Here is a 12578-nt window from a genome sequence, read left to right as displayed (position 1 = left end):
CTGCACGTAGCGGTGGGCATTTAACGTGCCTTGAATACGCACTAGAGGTGACGTGGAATCATACGCAATAGCGCCCCAAACCATGATGCCGCGTTGTCTAGCGGTAGGGCGCTCCACAGTTACGGCCGGATTTGACCTTTCTCCACACCGACGCCACACGCGTCTGCGGTGACTATCACTAAGCGTGACTCATCGGAGAACACGACGTTCCGCCATTCCCTCATCCAAGTCGCTCTAGCCCGGCACCATGCCAGGCGTGCACGTCTATGCTGTGGAGTCAATGGTAGTCTTCTGAGCGGACGCCGGGAGTGCAGGCCTCCTTCAACCAATCGACGGGAAATTGTTCTGGTCGATATTGGAACAGCCAGGGCGTCTTGCACATGCTGAAGAATGGCGGTTGACGTGGCGTGCGGGGCTGCCACCGCTTGGCGGCGGATGCGCCGATCCTCGCGTGCTGACGTCACTCGGGCTGCGCCTGGACCCCTCGCACGTGCCACATGTCCCTGCGCCAACCATCTTCGCCACAGGCGCTGCACCGTGCACACATCCCTATGGGTATCGGCTGCGATTTGACGAAGCGACCAACCTGCCCTTCTCAGCCCGATCACCATACCCCTCGTAAAGTCGTCTGTCTGCTGGAAATGCCTCCGTTGACGGCGGCCTGGCATTCTTAGCTATACACGTGTCCTGTGGCACACGACAACACGTTCTACAATGACTGTCGGCTGAGAAATCACGGTACGAAGTGGGGCCATTCGCCAACTCCGAGTCCCATTTATCGTTCGCTACGTGCGCAGCACAGCGGCGCATTTCACATCATGAGCATACCTCAGTGACGTCAGTCTACCCTGCAATTGGCATAAAGTTCTGACCACTCCTTCTTGGTGTTGCATTTGCTCTGTCAGTCAGTGTATTTTGACTCAAGGTCATCATGTACCCGTACATTTTCTCGTGAGAATCAGTACAATTTCTGACGAAGTAAAATGTACGCTATTTTCTTTCAAGCTGTCGAATTTCAGAGATTTACATTCTTCAGAATAATGTGGGAAGTGGAACTTCACGATACTGTAGTTGCTTACCGCACTCAACATCTAGCGGCAAAAGAGCATGTTATCAGAAACCTTTTTTTTTTTGCTAGGGGCTTTACGTCGCACCGACACAGATCGGTTTTATTGGCGACGATGGGATAGGAAAGGCCTAGGAGTTGGAAGGAAGCGGCCGTGGCCTTAATTAAGGTACAGCCCCAGTATTTGCCTGGTGTGAAAATGGGAAACCACGGAAAACCATCTTCAGGGCTGCCGATAGTGGGATTCGAACCTACTATCTCTCGGATGCAAGCTCACAGCCGCGCGCCTCTACGCGCACGGCCAACTCGCCCGGTCAGAAACCTTTTTCAATGCATTTAAAACAATTGATGTTTACCAGATGGCTATACTGCGTCATGTGGGCGAGTCGGTTCTAAACTGAAAGTAACAATCTTAAATATATCGATTATTATTTCAAGGATGGTGGCCCTCAATTGAGTATAATAATGTTTGGATTGTGGACCCTGAATTAACAGGACAGAATGTATTCATCTTAATATTATTTAAATAAGCATTCATCATGGTATGAAATTAAATACTGTACGTTACACGAGCGAAAGTGGTCACATATTCGATTGGAAATTCCTGCCTTGCCTTTATACATGTTCACCCCTTGACACGTAAGTAACAAGAGTGGAACTTTGTTAAAGCGACACTCGTCTATCTTCTTCTTGTTCTTCCTGGCCTTTTTCCCAATTGGGGTCGGCACTTGATGCGGATTTGACCCAGGTTCTCTTCATGACGCCAACCTTATGTGGAGGGATGTGAGTTATACAATATTGCGGAATACGGAGTGGATAGTAGAGTAGTGTGCTGTGTGTAAATGAAGAGAAGTGTGTTAAGACTGGCACAAACACCCAGTTCCCAAGCTAGAGGAATTAAACAAATGCAGTTAAATTCTCTGCCCGGCCGGGAATCGAACCCCAGGTCCTCTGAATAGAAGACCAGGACGCTGTCCATTCAGCCAAGTAGCCGGTTTTGTATTAAAATATTCCTCATAAGGAAACATATGCCGTATGCGTCTACCTCGCAAACCATGTGATTCAGCCGTCCTTTCCAATGTAGTTTTATGCAACCCAACTAACGTCCGACATGGTTATAAGGTGGCTGTTCCCCTGCAGGTTTACTGTATGGTACTAATGTCCAGTGAGTACATTTTGCACACGATTCTGAACCCTGCCGACAGGTTAAATCGTCCGCTTGCAGAACATGACGCCTTGAAATCATGTAGCGACGTCTTTGACCATGTAACTATGTTAATGTGTCGTGCCTCATGACTGGGTGTAACGGAGAGGGGAATCAGTGCATAAAACTAGGTAACAGTGCAGTAATTAAGGTCTTAAACTCCGAATCGGATGACGTATGTATTATCTCGTCATACTACCAACATGTTCCCATTAGTGTAGCGTATCGGATGTGGTTAGGCGTAGGCTTAACAATGGACGGAATGTGCCATCGGCGGTTCGAATCCTGCATCGTTCAAATATTTTTGCATCGGTATGATGTTCGAATACGTAAACCACAGGCTCACGTTTGCCGCATTCAAACAGTAGAACGCCGCTGTTATTCATCGTGTGCCCTGCGCATACTCCGCTGGTTAGGGCCTGAGTATGATCTCTGCTGTCATTCGGTATGTTTTCCATGTTTGACATGCTCCTCATTTATGGGGAAGAAAGACAAAACGCGTGCGAGGCACTACGTCTGTGCCAGGAACGGTATCCCGACAGGCGACACCCGCCGTGTTGAAAGACGCCTAAGAACAAGAGGCGTGTTTTACAAGCAGCCACCAGTCCGCGATAGGCCCGTTACATCGGGTGAAACAGAAGTTCTGGAAGCAGCTCTTAATAATCCACACATCAGTACAAGGGCGATTGCACAACGATTGAACAACAACCAACCGTCCGTCTAGCGAATACTGCATGAACATAAATTTCACCCATACCATCTTGAGCTACACCAAGAGCTCCATGGGCGGTATTTCGAAGCTCGAATGGAGTTCTGTCGGTGGCTGTTAGACAGGCTGGACAATGATGCAGCATTCGTGTCCCACATTTTGTTCTCGGGCGAATCGCGTTTCCACAATAAAGGGAACGTCAATCGCCACAACTTGCTCTATTGGAGTCCGGACAATCCTCACTGGGTGCGACAAGCGGCCCAATAAAGGACGATGGAGAGTGAATGTGTGGTGTGGAATATTATGGGATCGCCTGATTGGACCTTATTTCTTTGAGGGCCATTGGACGGGCCCACGCTACCTGTACCTTCTGCGTTAGGAACTCCCACTGCTGCTGGAGGATGTGCCCTTGCACGATCGTTTGACGATGTGGTTGCAATAAAGTGGAGCTCCGCCACATTCGACTTTACCCTTTCGTAACCACCTGGACGAGTAACTGCCAGGGAAATGAATAGGACGAGGAGGCTCTATTTCTTGGCCCGCCAGATCACCGGATTTAACGCCGTTAGACTTCTTCTAGTGGGGGCATTTGAAGAACTTCGTTTACACTCAAGCGCCGGAAGACACCGACCAGCTCCGGCAACTAATTACGGACACCTGCCAAGCAATTACACCTAAAATACTTCAGCGCGCAAGACGATCTATTGGACACTGGGCCCGAATGTGCATAAACCAAAACGGTCATTACATCGAACGTTTGCTGCGATAAAACATTATCAGGGCAGTTGTGTTCCTATTATTTCCGGCCCGCATGTGACCGGTCTGCTAATTAATCGGCCCTTCTTACGGCAGCAAACACATTCATTCACACACAATTTGCATGAAAGCGAGTATTGAACTTACATTACGTGCGATACGTATTAAGCAAATATTTCAAGCAAATATTTCAAAATTATGGAATCTTCGCCCCGGACTCGAACTCCCGCCTCACACGTAAGCCCTGCCCTTGCGGCGGTAGAGGTGAGATCCCTCGCTGAGTCCGAGGGAAAAACCGACCCTGGAGGGTAAACAGATGAAGAAGAAGAAGAACAAATTTTCTTTTTTAACTGTTATTATGCTACACTATTTGTAATGGAATATTTTGTAAATTTTGGGCGAATTTTTGATTGGCGGCATTGTAATTGTTAGCTGGAATATTGTAAGTTACTTTCTGAAAACTTTATATACATTTCTATATTGTTACTTTTAATGGTTGTGCCATTTTAATTGTCTTTTTTCTTTAATGTTTCTGTATCATCTTAATTTGTTTTATTTTATGTTACAGTGAATTTTTGGCTTGGGAAGTTTCTTGTTTCGATATTATTTCTTGTAATAGCTGGTTTTCATGCAATTGTTTGCTGTATTTTTGTAATTACTGTAAGCAAACGTTGCCACTGGGATATCTCCTGATTAATCTTTCTTTCTTTCTTAATCCGTTTATCCTTCATGGTTTGTTTTTCTCTCGTACTCAGCGAGGGATCCTACCTCTACTACCTCAAGGGCAGTGTCCTGGAGCGTGAGACTTTGGGTCGGGGATACAACTGGGGAGGAGGACCAGTACTTCGCTCAGGCTGCCTCACCTGCTATGCTGAACAGCATGGTTGGAGGAATGGGAAGAGTGGAAGGGATATACAAGCAAGTGGAAAGGAAGCGGCCGTGGCCTTAAGTTGGGTACCATCCCGGCATTTGCATGGAGGAGAAGTGGAAAACCACGGGAAACCACTTCGGGAATGCCTGAGGAGGCAATAGAACCCCACTCTACTCGGTTGACCTCCCGAGGCTGAGTGGACCCCGCTCCAAACCTCGTAGCATTTTCAAATTTCGTGGCAGAGCCGGGATACGAACCCGGGCCTCCGGGGGTAGCAGCTAATCACACTAACCACTACACCACAGTCCAACTCGTTGTCCCAATGGTCAGCGTACTGGCCTTTGGTTCATAGGGTCCCGGGTTCGATTCCCGACCGGGTCGGGGATTTTAACCTTAATTGGTTAATTCCAGTGGTCCGGGGGCTGGGTGTTTGTGCTGTCCCCAACATCCCTGCAACTCACACACCACACATAACACTATCCTCCACCACAATAACACGCAGTTACCTACAAATGGCAGATGCCGCCCACCCTCATCGGAGGGTCTGCCTTACAAGGGCTGCACTCGGCTATAAATAGTCACACGAAATTATTATTACTACACCACAGAGGCAGACCTAATTGCAATGCATTTTTAATAATTATTAAACAAAGGAAAGTTGAGTTTGGAGGTTGGCGCGCAGACAAATTCCCCCTTCTAACATTGACTTTCGGAAATTTCTGCAGGCAAGCTCACTCCCTCTCCAGACCTACCGTAACCACTTTTATGAAATGTATTTATATATTTTAAGATGGTGAGGTGGCCGAGGTGGTAAAGGCTTGCGCGGTTCACCCGGAAAAACGTGAGCTCGATTCCCCGTCAGGAAGTCGAAAAGTTTAATAAACGAAATTTCCACTTCCGGAGGTGCATATGGTCCTGAGGTTCGCTCAGCCTACACCAGAAAGGAGTACCAGGCAAAGGCGGTCGGGTGTACTAGAACTAATCCCTCTACCCCACCAAGAACTGAGGTTATGGATAGTGGAAGCCTTTACCTACCACACCTCGGCCTTCATGGCCCGTATGGATTTTTTTATTTATGTATTTTATGCTGTTCAATTTGCACTTTAATGGCAGACTTAAACGTAAATATGTACAATCTAAAATAAGTCTAAGTTTTGTTCTATATATTTTTCCGTCTCACTCGATAGAGAGCATTAATCCCTGTTACGACACTCGCTTATAAAGACCGAATTTATCAAGTCTCTTGGATATCTGTGTAACACAAAGTTCTACTGTAATACTGTCTACAGTCGATTTCCTTTACCTAACTAATCTGTAGTCATTTTCTGCCAATGACTTGTTATTAAATGTTAAAACCTTAAATGTGAGGTTTAGGTGATGTTCTATCGTTCACCGTGATAGTAATCTGCATAAACCCATTCCAGACTTACGAAATAGGATTTAAGATAGTTTTTATTCCACCTGCAATGGAAAATATGATTTTTCTGAAAAAGCATTGTGTAGGCGTGTAGACTACTGTAAAGAGTCTTAATATGCAATGTAGAGAATACTGAATTTGATAGCAATAGTTTTCACCGCACTTCGTAGACATACATTCTTTTTCTGTATTTTTTCTACAATTTTCCCTCTGTTTTACTTGACAACGCGCGCTAAGCCTGAAGTGGTCCTCCTCGAGAAGCACAAGGTCGCTTTCTAGATGCCAGCAAAAGAGGCCAGGTGAAGTGCTGTATCTGCCGTCGAGCACGTAGCGAATAGCAAGGAGAGGCTTGATTAGTGCAGAATACTGAACTTCCTTTAAGATAACGAACAAAAACAGTGGCATGAATGGACCCTTATGTATTTTGATAGTTCAATGTAGGTAACGAATTTTATTTTATAACCCATTCTAAAATTCACACAATCTCATTAACACTCCATCATACAACTAAAAATTAATTTGAGAAAATCAGGTGTCGATAGAGTCTGAGACACTAAGTTTAGGACCCATTGGGCCAAAAGGGAAGATACATAGTTGTTATTGCGTAACCTGCAGTCGAACAATAACTTATTGGAGGCAATAACCTCCTAACCCCGAAAACATGAAATAGAGACATTAACGGTTCAAGTTTTCAGATACAAAAGTTCACTGCTCTAAGAATAAATTTAGTCATGTGTTTAGATGTTCCTAACTACATTGTACAGAATGAATGCTTTTTTTTGTTTTTTGTTTTTGTTTTTTGCTATTTGCTTTACGTCGCACCGACACAGAATTGGTCTTATGGCGACGATGAGACAGGAAGGGCCTAAGAATGGGAAGGAAGCAGCCGTGGCCTTAATTAAGGTACAGCTCCAGCATTTGCCTGGTGTGAAAATGGGAAACCACGGAAAACCATCTTCCTATCCCATCGTCGTCATAAGACCTTTCTGTCTGGGTGCGACGTAAAGCCACTAGCAAAGATATCTATCATTCGGTTTTACATATAATGTTGGAAATGAGTCGGATCCTGTACCACAGTATGCTTGAGATTCTTTCTAAGCATTCAATGACACAGTAATTACTGTACTGAAGCATTGTTTTAAAATAAAATATGAACATATGAAAAACAAGCTGTTTGAATTTTCCAAAACATTGGAGATGGAGCTCAAAACTTCCGGAGGAAAAATTATTGTATTTTCTACACAAAATTAAAAATATCTTGAAGCATCATACAAAGTCAGGTTGCTTAATGTACAGACAGGTAAGCCTCATGCCAACAGTGAACGATGGGAGTGATGCAGGGACATTGTGAAATGTATCTTGGGTAATAAATATACCAAAGAAATTGATGTAGTGCCTCGTTCAGACAATACAGAATCACTGCGAACTGATATACTGGTATCAGATGTAAGAGACCCAAAATAGTGCTTTTTTTCTCTCTCCAAATAGATGAAAATATGGATGGGACAAATATCTTTTGTGAGATATAGACTATATATGCCATTGAAATGGTAGAGGACTTTCTGTTGTGTCAAGATCTAAAAACGAGAACCACTTCAGAGAAGTTTTTGAAGATTTGTATGCCTGTAAAGGAAAATGGCCTTCAATGGGAGAAATCTGTAGGAGTATGCACTGACAGTGCACGTGCTGTGATTGGGAGACAAGGTGGTGTGGTTTTTCAAGTAAGGAACGTAGCATCTCAGTTAAGAATCTCTGTCTTCAGAGACAGGCTTTAGTTTCCAAAATAATGCTCCGGAGGTCTGAAAACTACATCAGCTATCAGAATTGTAAATTTCATAAAATCCAAACCATTAAACTGAAGGTTGTTTTCATTTCTATGTCAGGAAATGGGAGCTGAACATGTGCAACTGCTATTCCATACAGAAGTCCAATGGCTTTCATATGGGCATGTTCGAACAAAGATTTTTTTTAAAATTACAGCTGGGGGTTTGTGTTTTTGTGTGACTCAGAGTTTCCTTTGAAACACTGTTTATGTGATGTAAAATGGTTTTGCACTTTGGTCTGACTTGCAGACATCTTCAGTAGACTTAATGAATTAAACAGAAGTCTCCAAAGAGCCAACACTACTGTTTCCTTCGAACGATGATATCAAAGGACTGGTTACGATAATTGAACGAGCAGTGAGGAAAATTATCAGGTACGAAATGTCAATGTTTCCTCTTTTTTTATTAAATTCCGCCCAGTCCTGACGTAGTTTCTGAGATGCATGAACATTGCCAGCATTTGACAAATGAGTTTTGGTGTTATTTCATCGATCTTAGCTCAGAACTGTGGATTAAAAGAAAACAGTGCCTCCAAATTTTTCTCAAAAAAGAAAAAGAAGAATTTATTGAGCTGACAATGCGATTCAGGCCTGGAATCAGATTCTTATAGAATGAATCTTCCTTAATCTTGGATCCAATGGCAAAAGCAGTACCGGTACCCAACATTAACTGAGAAAGCAGTGAAGTTGTGAGGAATAAGTACAGAAACAAACTTTATGTTGAACCTGGCTTGAGACTGAAATTTTCCTGCGGGACAAAATTCCGGCACCTCGGCGTCTCCGAAAACCGTAATAGTAGTTAGTGGGAAATTAAACAAATATTATTATTATTATTATTATTATTATTATTATTATTATTATTATTATTATTATTATTATTATTATTATTATCAACTGGAATAGAGACAGAAGTAAACTTATGACCGTTTCCATTTGAGAGAAGTGTTTTCATACATAATGCTTTTTGTTCTTATTCAAATATGTTTATCTTTTTAAAAACTGCTATATTGCTGACATAATATAAAATTTGGTAATACTTTTGTAATACACAAAATTTTCAAATATTTGTTATAAATCAGTACAGCAGTAAGCTAGAAACAAAAGTAAAGTAATTGGAACATATTTAATTGCTTTCATTTCTGTATGAAGTGAATTTCTCCAGCTAAGGCAGTACTTCTGACCTCGTTATATGTGCTAGTTGATACGCTAGAGAAAAATTTTGAAAACTACTGTTCTGATACATGAATTTAGGACCTATGTATCACGAAGGTCCAATCCATGGATCTGCTATGAATTTGATTGGACTGGGATGCACTCAGTAGCTGTGCACTAAGTATGTCATAACAGGTACCGTGCCTAATTAGTAATAGATGTGTGCAAGGGGCCAGATAATACTGCGCCATAGTGTGGGTATTACATCACCATATTGTCCGGCTCCATGGCTAAATGGTTAGCGCCGGGCTGAGTGGCCCAGACGGTTGAGGTGCTGGCTTTCTGTCTCCTACTTGGCAGGTTCGATCCTGGCTCAGTCCGGTGGTGCCGGTATTTGAAGGTGCTCAAATACGTCAACCTCGTGTCGGTAGATTTACTGGCGCGTAAAAGAACTCCTGCGGGACAAAATTCCGGCACCTCGGCGTCTCCGAAAACCGTAAAAGTAGTTAGAGGGACATAAAGCAAATAACATTGTTGTTATTATTATTATTATTATTATTATTATTATTATTATTATTATTATTATTATTATTATTATAAATGGTTAGCACGCTAGCCTTTGATCACAGGGGTTCCGGGTTCGATTCCCGGCAGGGTTGGGAATTTTAACCATCATTGGTTAATTTTCCTGGCATGGGGGCTGGGTGTATGTGTTGTCCTCATCACGACGCGCAGGTCGCCTACGGGAGTCAAATCAAAATACCTGCACCGTGTGAGCCAAACCCATCCTGGGATCTCCCAGCACTAAAAGCCATACGCCATTTCATATCATCACCATATTTTAATCCACTTAAATGCCGCGTCTGCCATATTTTAAGCGATCAAAACAAGTGGGCGTGGTGATGAAGCAAGTACACAGGCTGCAGGAATAAATACAGTTTCACAGTTTTCTTATTTGAGAAAGCACTCAAAAGTGCATAATGTCTTTTTAAAGGGCATTAAGAATACAAGTTATACATACTTGCATAAAGAAGGAAAATTAACACATTTCTTGTAACTACAAAATAAATTGCAATATATTGCTGTAAATAAAGTAGAGGTAACATAGTCCAGACACTCGCAGGAGATCGGGCAGAGAATGAACTACATTTCTAACAGTGTGTCTCTATCTTGAGTCTGCTTACTATGGAGTGACAGCTGCCAATAAAATCTTTGTCATTGCTCTGAAGACAATCCTGATCGCAGGTTCAAAATGCATCAGCATATTATAAGCATTACACGACCTAATATCCCAAAAATTAAGTATTATAATGTAATTTAGTGGTCATATAAATCTAAGTCTCAATATTTCTGGACCCATATCCATTTAATATATTTTCTTCTTCTATATGTAAGGAATGTGTCCTGAAAGTTTGGCCTACCTTAGTACTTCTCCTTTCTTCCCTTGGTTATATATCACACCATCAGCAAACTTCTTTTCCTGACAGCTCATCACAATAGCTGTGTGCACCATATTCTATGAAGTACTACACTGCTTCCTTAGCACTGAGCCCACCTACTGACCGTGCTACTATATTAGATTCCCCTTCCATTTCAATTATATCTATTTATCGCATAGGTATGTCTATTTTAAAATACTGTAAATTTATACTAACTATATGTATTCTTTTCTTTCAGAGAAGACTCTGCAGTGCAGCTAAAAAGGCTCTCTCCAAGATTCCTACAAAGAACATAAAATCTGAAGATAAGGTGAGCATTATCTTTGATCACCTCACACAGTCTACCTAAAATTACTTCCCACTGAAATAGAACTACATTCCTTCGTAATTCTTACCAGAATGCTATATTAAAACTTTACACTTCCCATCTTATAATCACAAGTATCCCTTAACAAAGGCATAAGAAGACATGCTTCTTTAGGTGGTTATTTTTAAAATTCAAAACTTTTAACTCAAAAGAAATATGCAATCTCAGAAATTAACATTTTACTTGCAAAAAAAATCTACTTCAAACGCATGTCAGTTAAAGGAAGAATTAGAAATAGGCTTAAGTTAAAAGGTAGTACTAATTAAATAACAACCTGAGTTATACATATATATATATATATTATTAGTACGGTATTGCAAGCAATGAAATTCATTTTTCAGATTCCCTATTGACTACAACGATTACACAAAGAAGAATGTAATGCCCACCTATTAAATACATATACAATTAGATTATTTTAACTTTGGTACATATTTTGGCTCTTTGAACCATCATCAGCCATAAAGATTTTTTACAATTGGTTAAGATACAAAGCAGAGAGCATAGTTAACCTACATTATGCAAATTAAACTTATTCAATTCTAATAAGATATATTGAACTACTAAAACATTAGAATGAAAGATGACTACACAATTTTAATAAAATGTTACATAACGATGATAATATTAAAAATTTCTTATTCATCTCCTTTAACTTCACTGACTGTAGCATCTTTATTGAAAAATGTATTAACTGTGCTGTACTATGTGATGATAATGTGTGTTCTCCTATTTTTGGTGGATGTGATACGGAACTTGAATAATGGATGTGGATGTTTGTTCCACATTTTTTATTTATTCAAGAAGGATCTCGTAGGTCAGTGAAGTGTCGGTTTTGTGACAGGATGTTCTTTGCGCTTGACAGCAATGTCAGCACTGTGGCAGCATTACCGTGTTAACACATGGCTAGTTGGCTCGAATTGTTACATAACCAACAAATCGAACAACACTAAAGTATATTATAAAATACTTAACGTTATGCACAAGGGCAGTAGAGAGGAAGAAGCAGCAGGGTCTAGGAACTTGAACAAAATGACTACACAGAAATTAAATGTTGAATGTATTTCCTAAATCATTTCTTTTGTTCTTTCTTTTCTGTTTCTCTTTTGAAAAACCAGCAGCAGCAGCAACAACAACAACAACATCAAACAGATAAATATTTAGAAAAGGTTTTAACAAATATTTAACAATTTAAGCTTTGACTGGGAAGAATGAGCTTCGAATTCTTCAAGACTTAATTAGCCTTCACCATGGTAAGGGAATTCGTTGGTATATAGCACAACCCAATTGATAGATGCAGTATAATGTGTACTGCTCGGGGAGATCAAACTCCCAACGTCCAAGACCTTAAGGGCCTAGTACCCACATTCAGGTACTTCCCTTAATACATTCCCAGAGGGAAAGATTAAACCTCAAAAGCTTACAAGGTCTACACCTTCAACACTCGCTATTCCTATTTTGCAGACAAGCAACATAAACAACACTTAGCTCAGAAGGATCCAGAAGGAATAGGAGGAGAAGCTCGTGCTATAAGGCCTAGAGTAACCTAAATAGATGTTCCATGGAAAATAGGCCATTGACAAAATAGAAGGGGATGCTAAACCCACTCAAACAATCCTATGACATGATCACAATAAAACGTAATGGGGCAGAAGGCCCAGTGACACAGAGGATAAGCACTATTACATTGCGACTAAAACCAGGAAGGTCAATGACCAAAAAAGCAAGAAGGAAAAAATTAAGTAAGAAAAGCTCAGTCACAGTAACACAAAGTG

At 41.4% G+C, this 12578-nt stretch overlaps 1 protein-coding gene across 1 annotated transcript in view; it reads left to right on the top strand.

Moving 5' to 3' along the window:
- gol (goliath) overlaps window positions 1-12578 on the top strand; it is a 661624-nt gene that overhangs the window by 605417 nt on the left and 43629 nt on the right. The window contains exon 4 of the mRNA XM_067143328.2: window positions 10675-10746. Within this exon, the coding sequence (XP_066999429.1) occupies window positions 10675-10746 (72 nt within the window). The remainder of the gene's footprint in view (window positions 1-10674; window positions 10747-12578) is intronic.

Source organism: Anabrus simplex, chromosome 3 (assembly GCF_040414725.1).
Source record: "Anabrus simplex isolate iqAnaSimp1 chromosome 3, ASM4041472v1, whole genome shotgun sequence".
Classification (NCBI taxonomy): Eukaryota; Metazoa; Arthropoda; class Insecta; order Orthoptera; family Tettigoniidae; genus Anabrus; species Anabrus simplex.
Note: the sequence above shows the minus strand (reverse complement) of the source record. Positions and strands in the feature narration are given on the sequence as shown.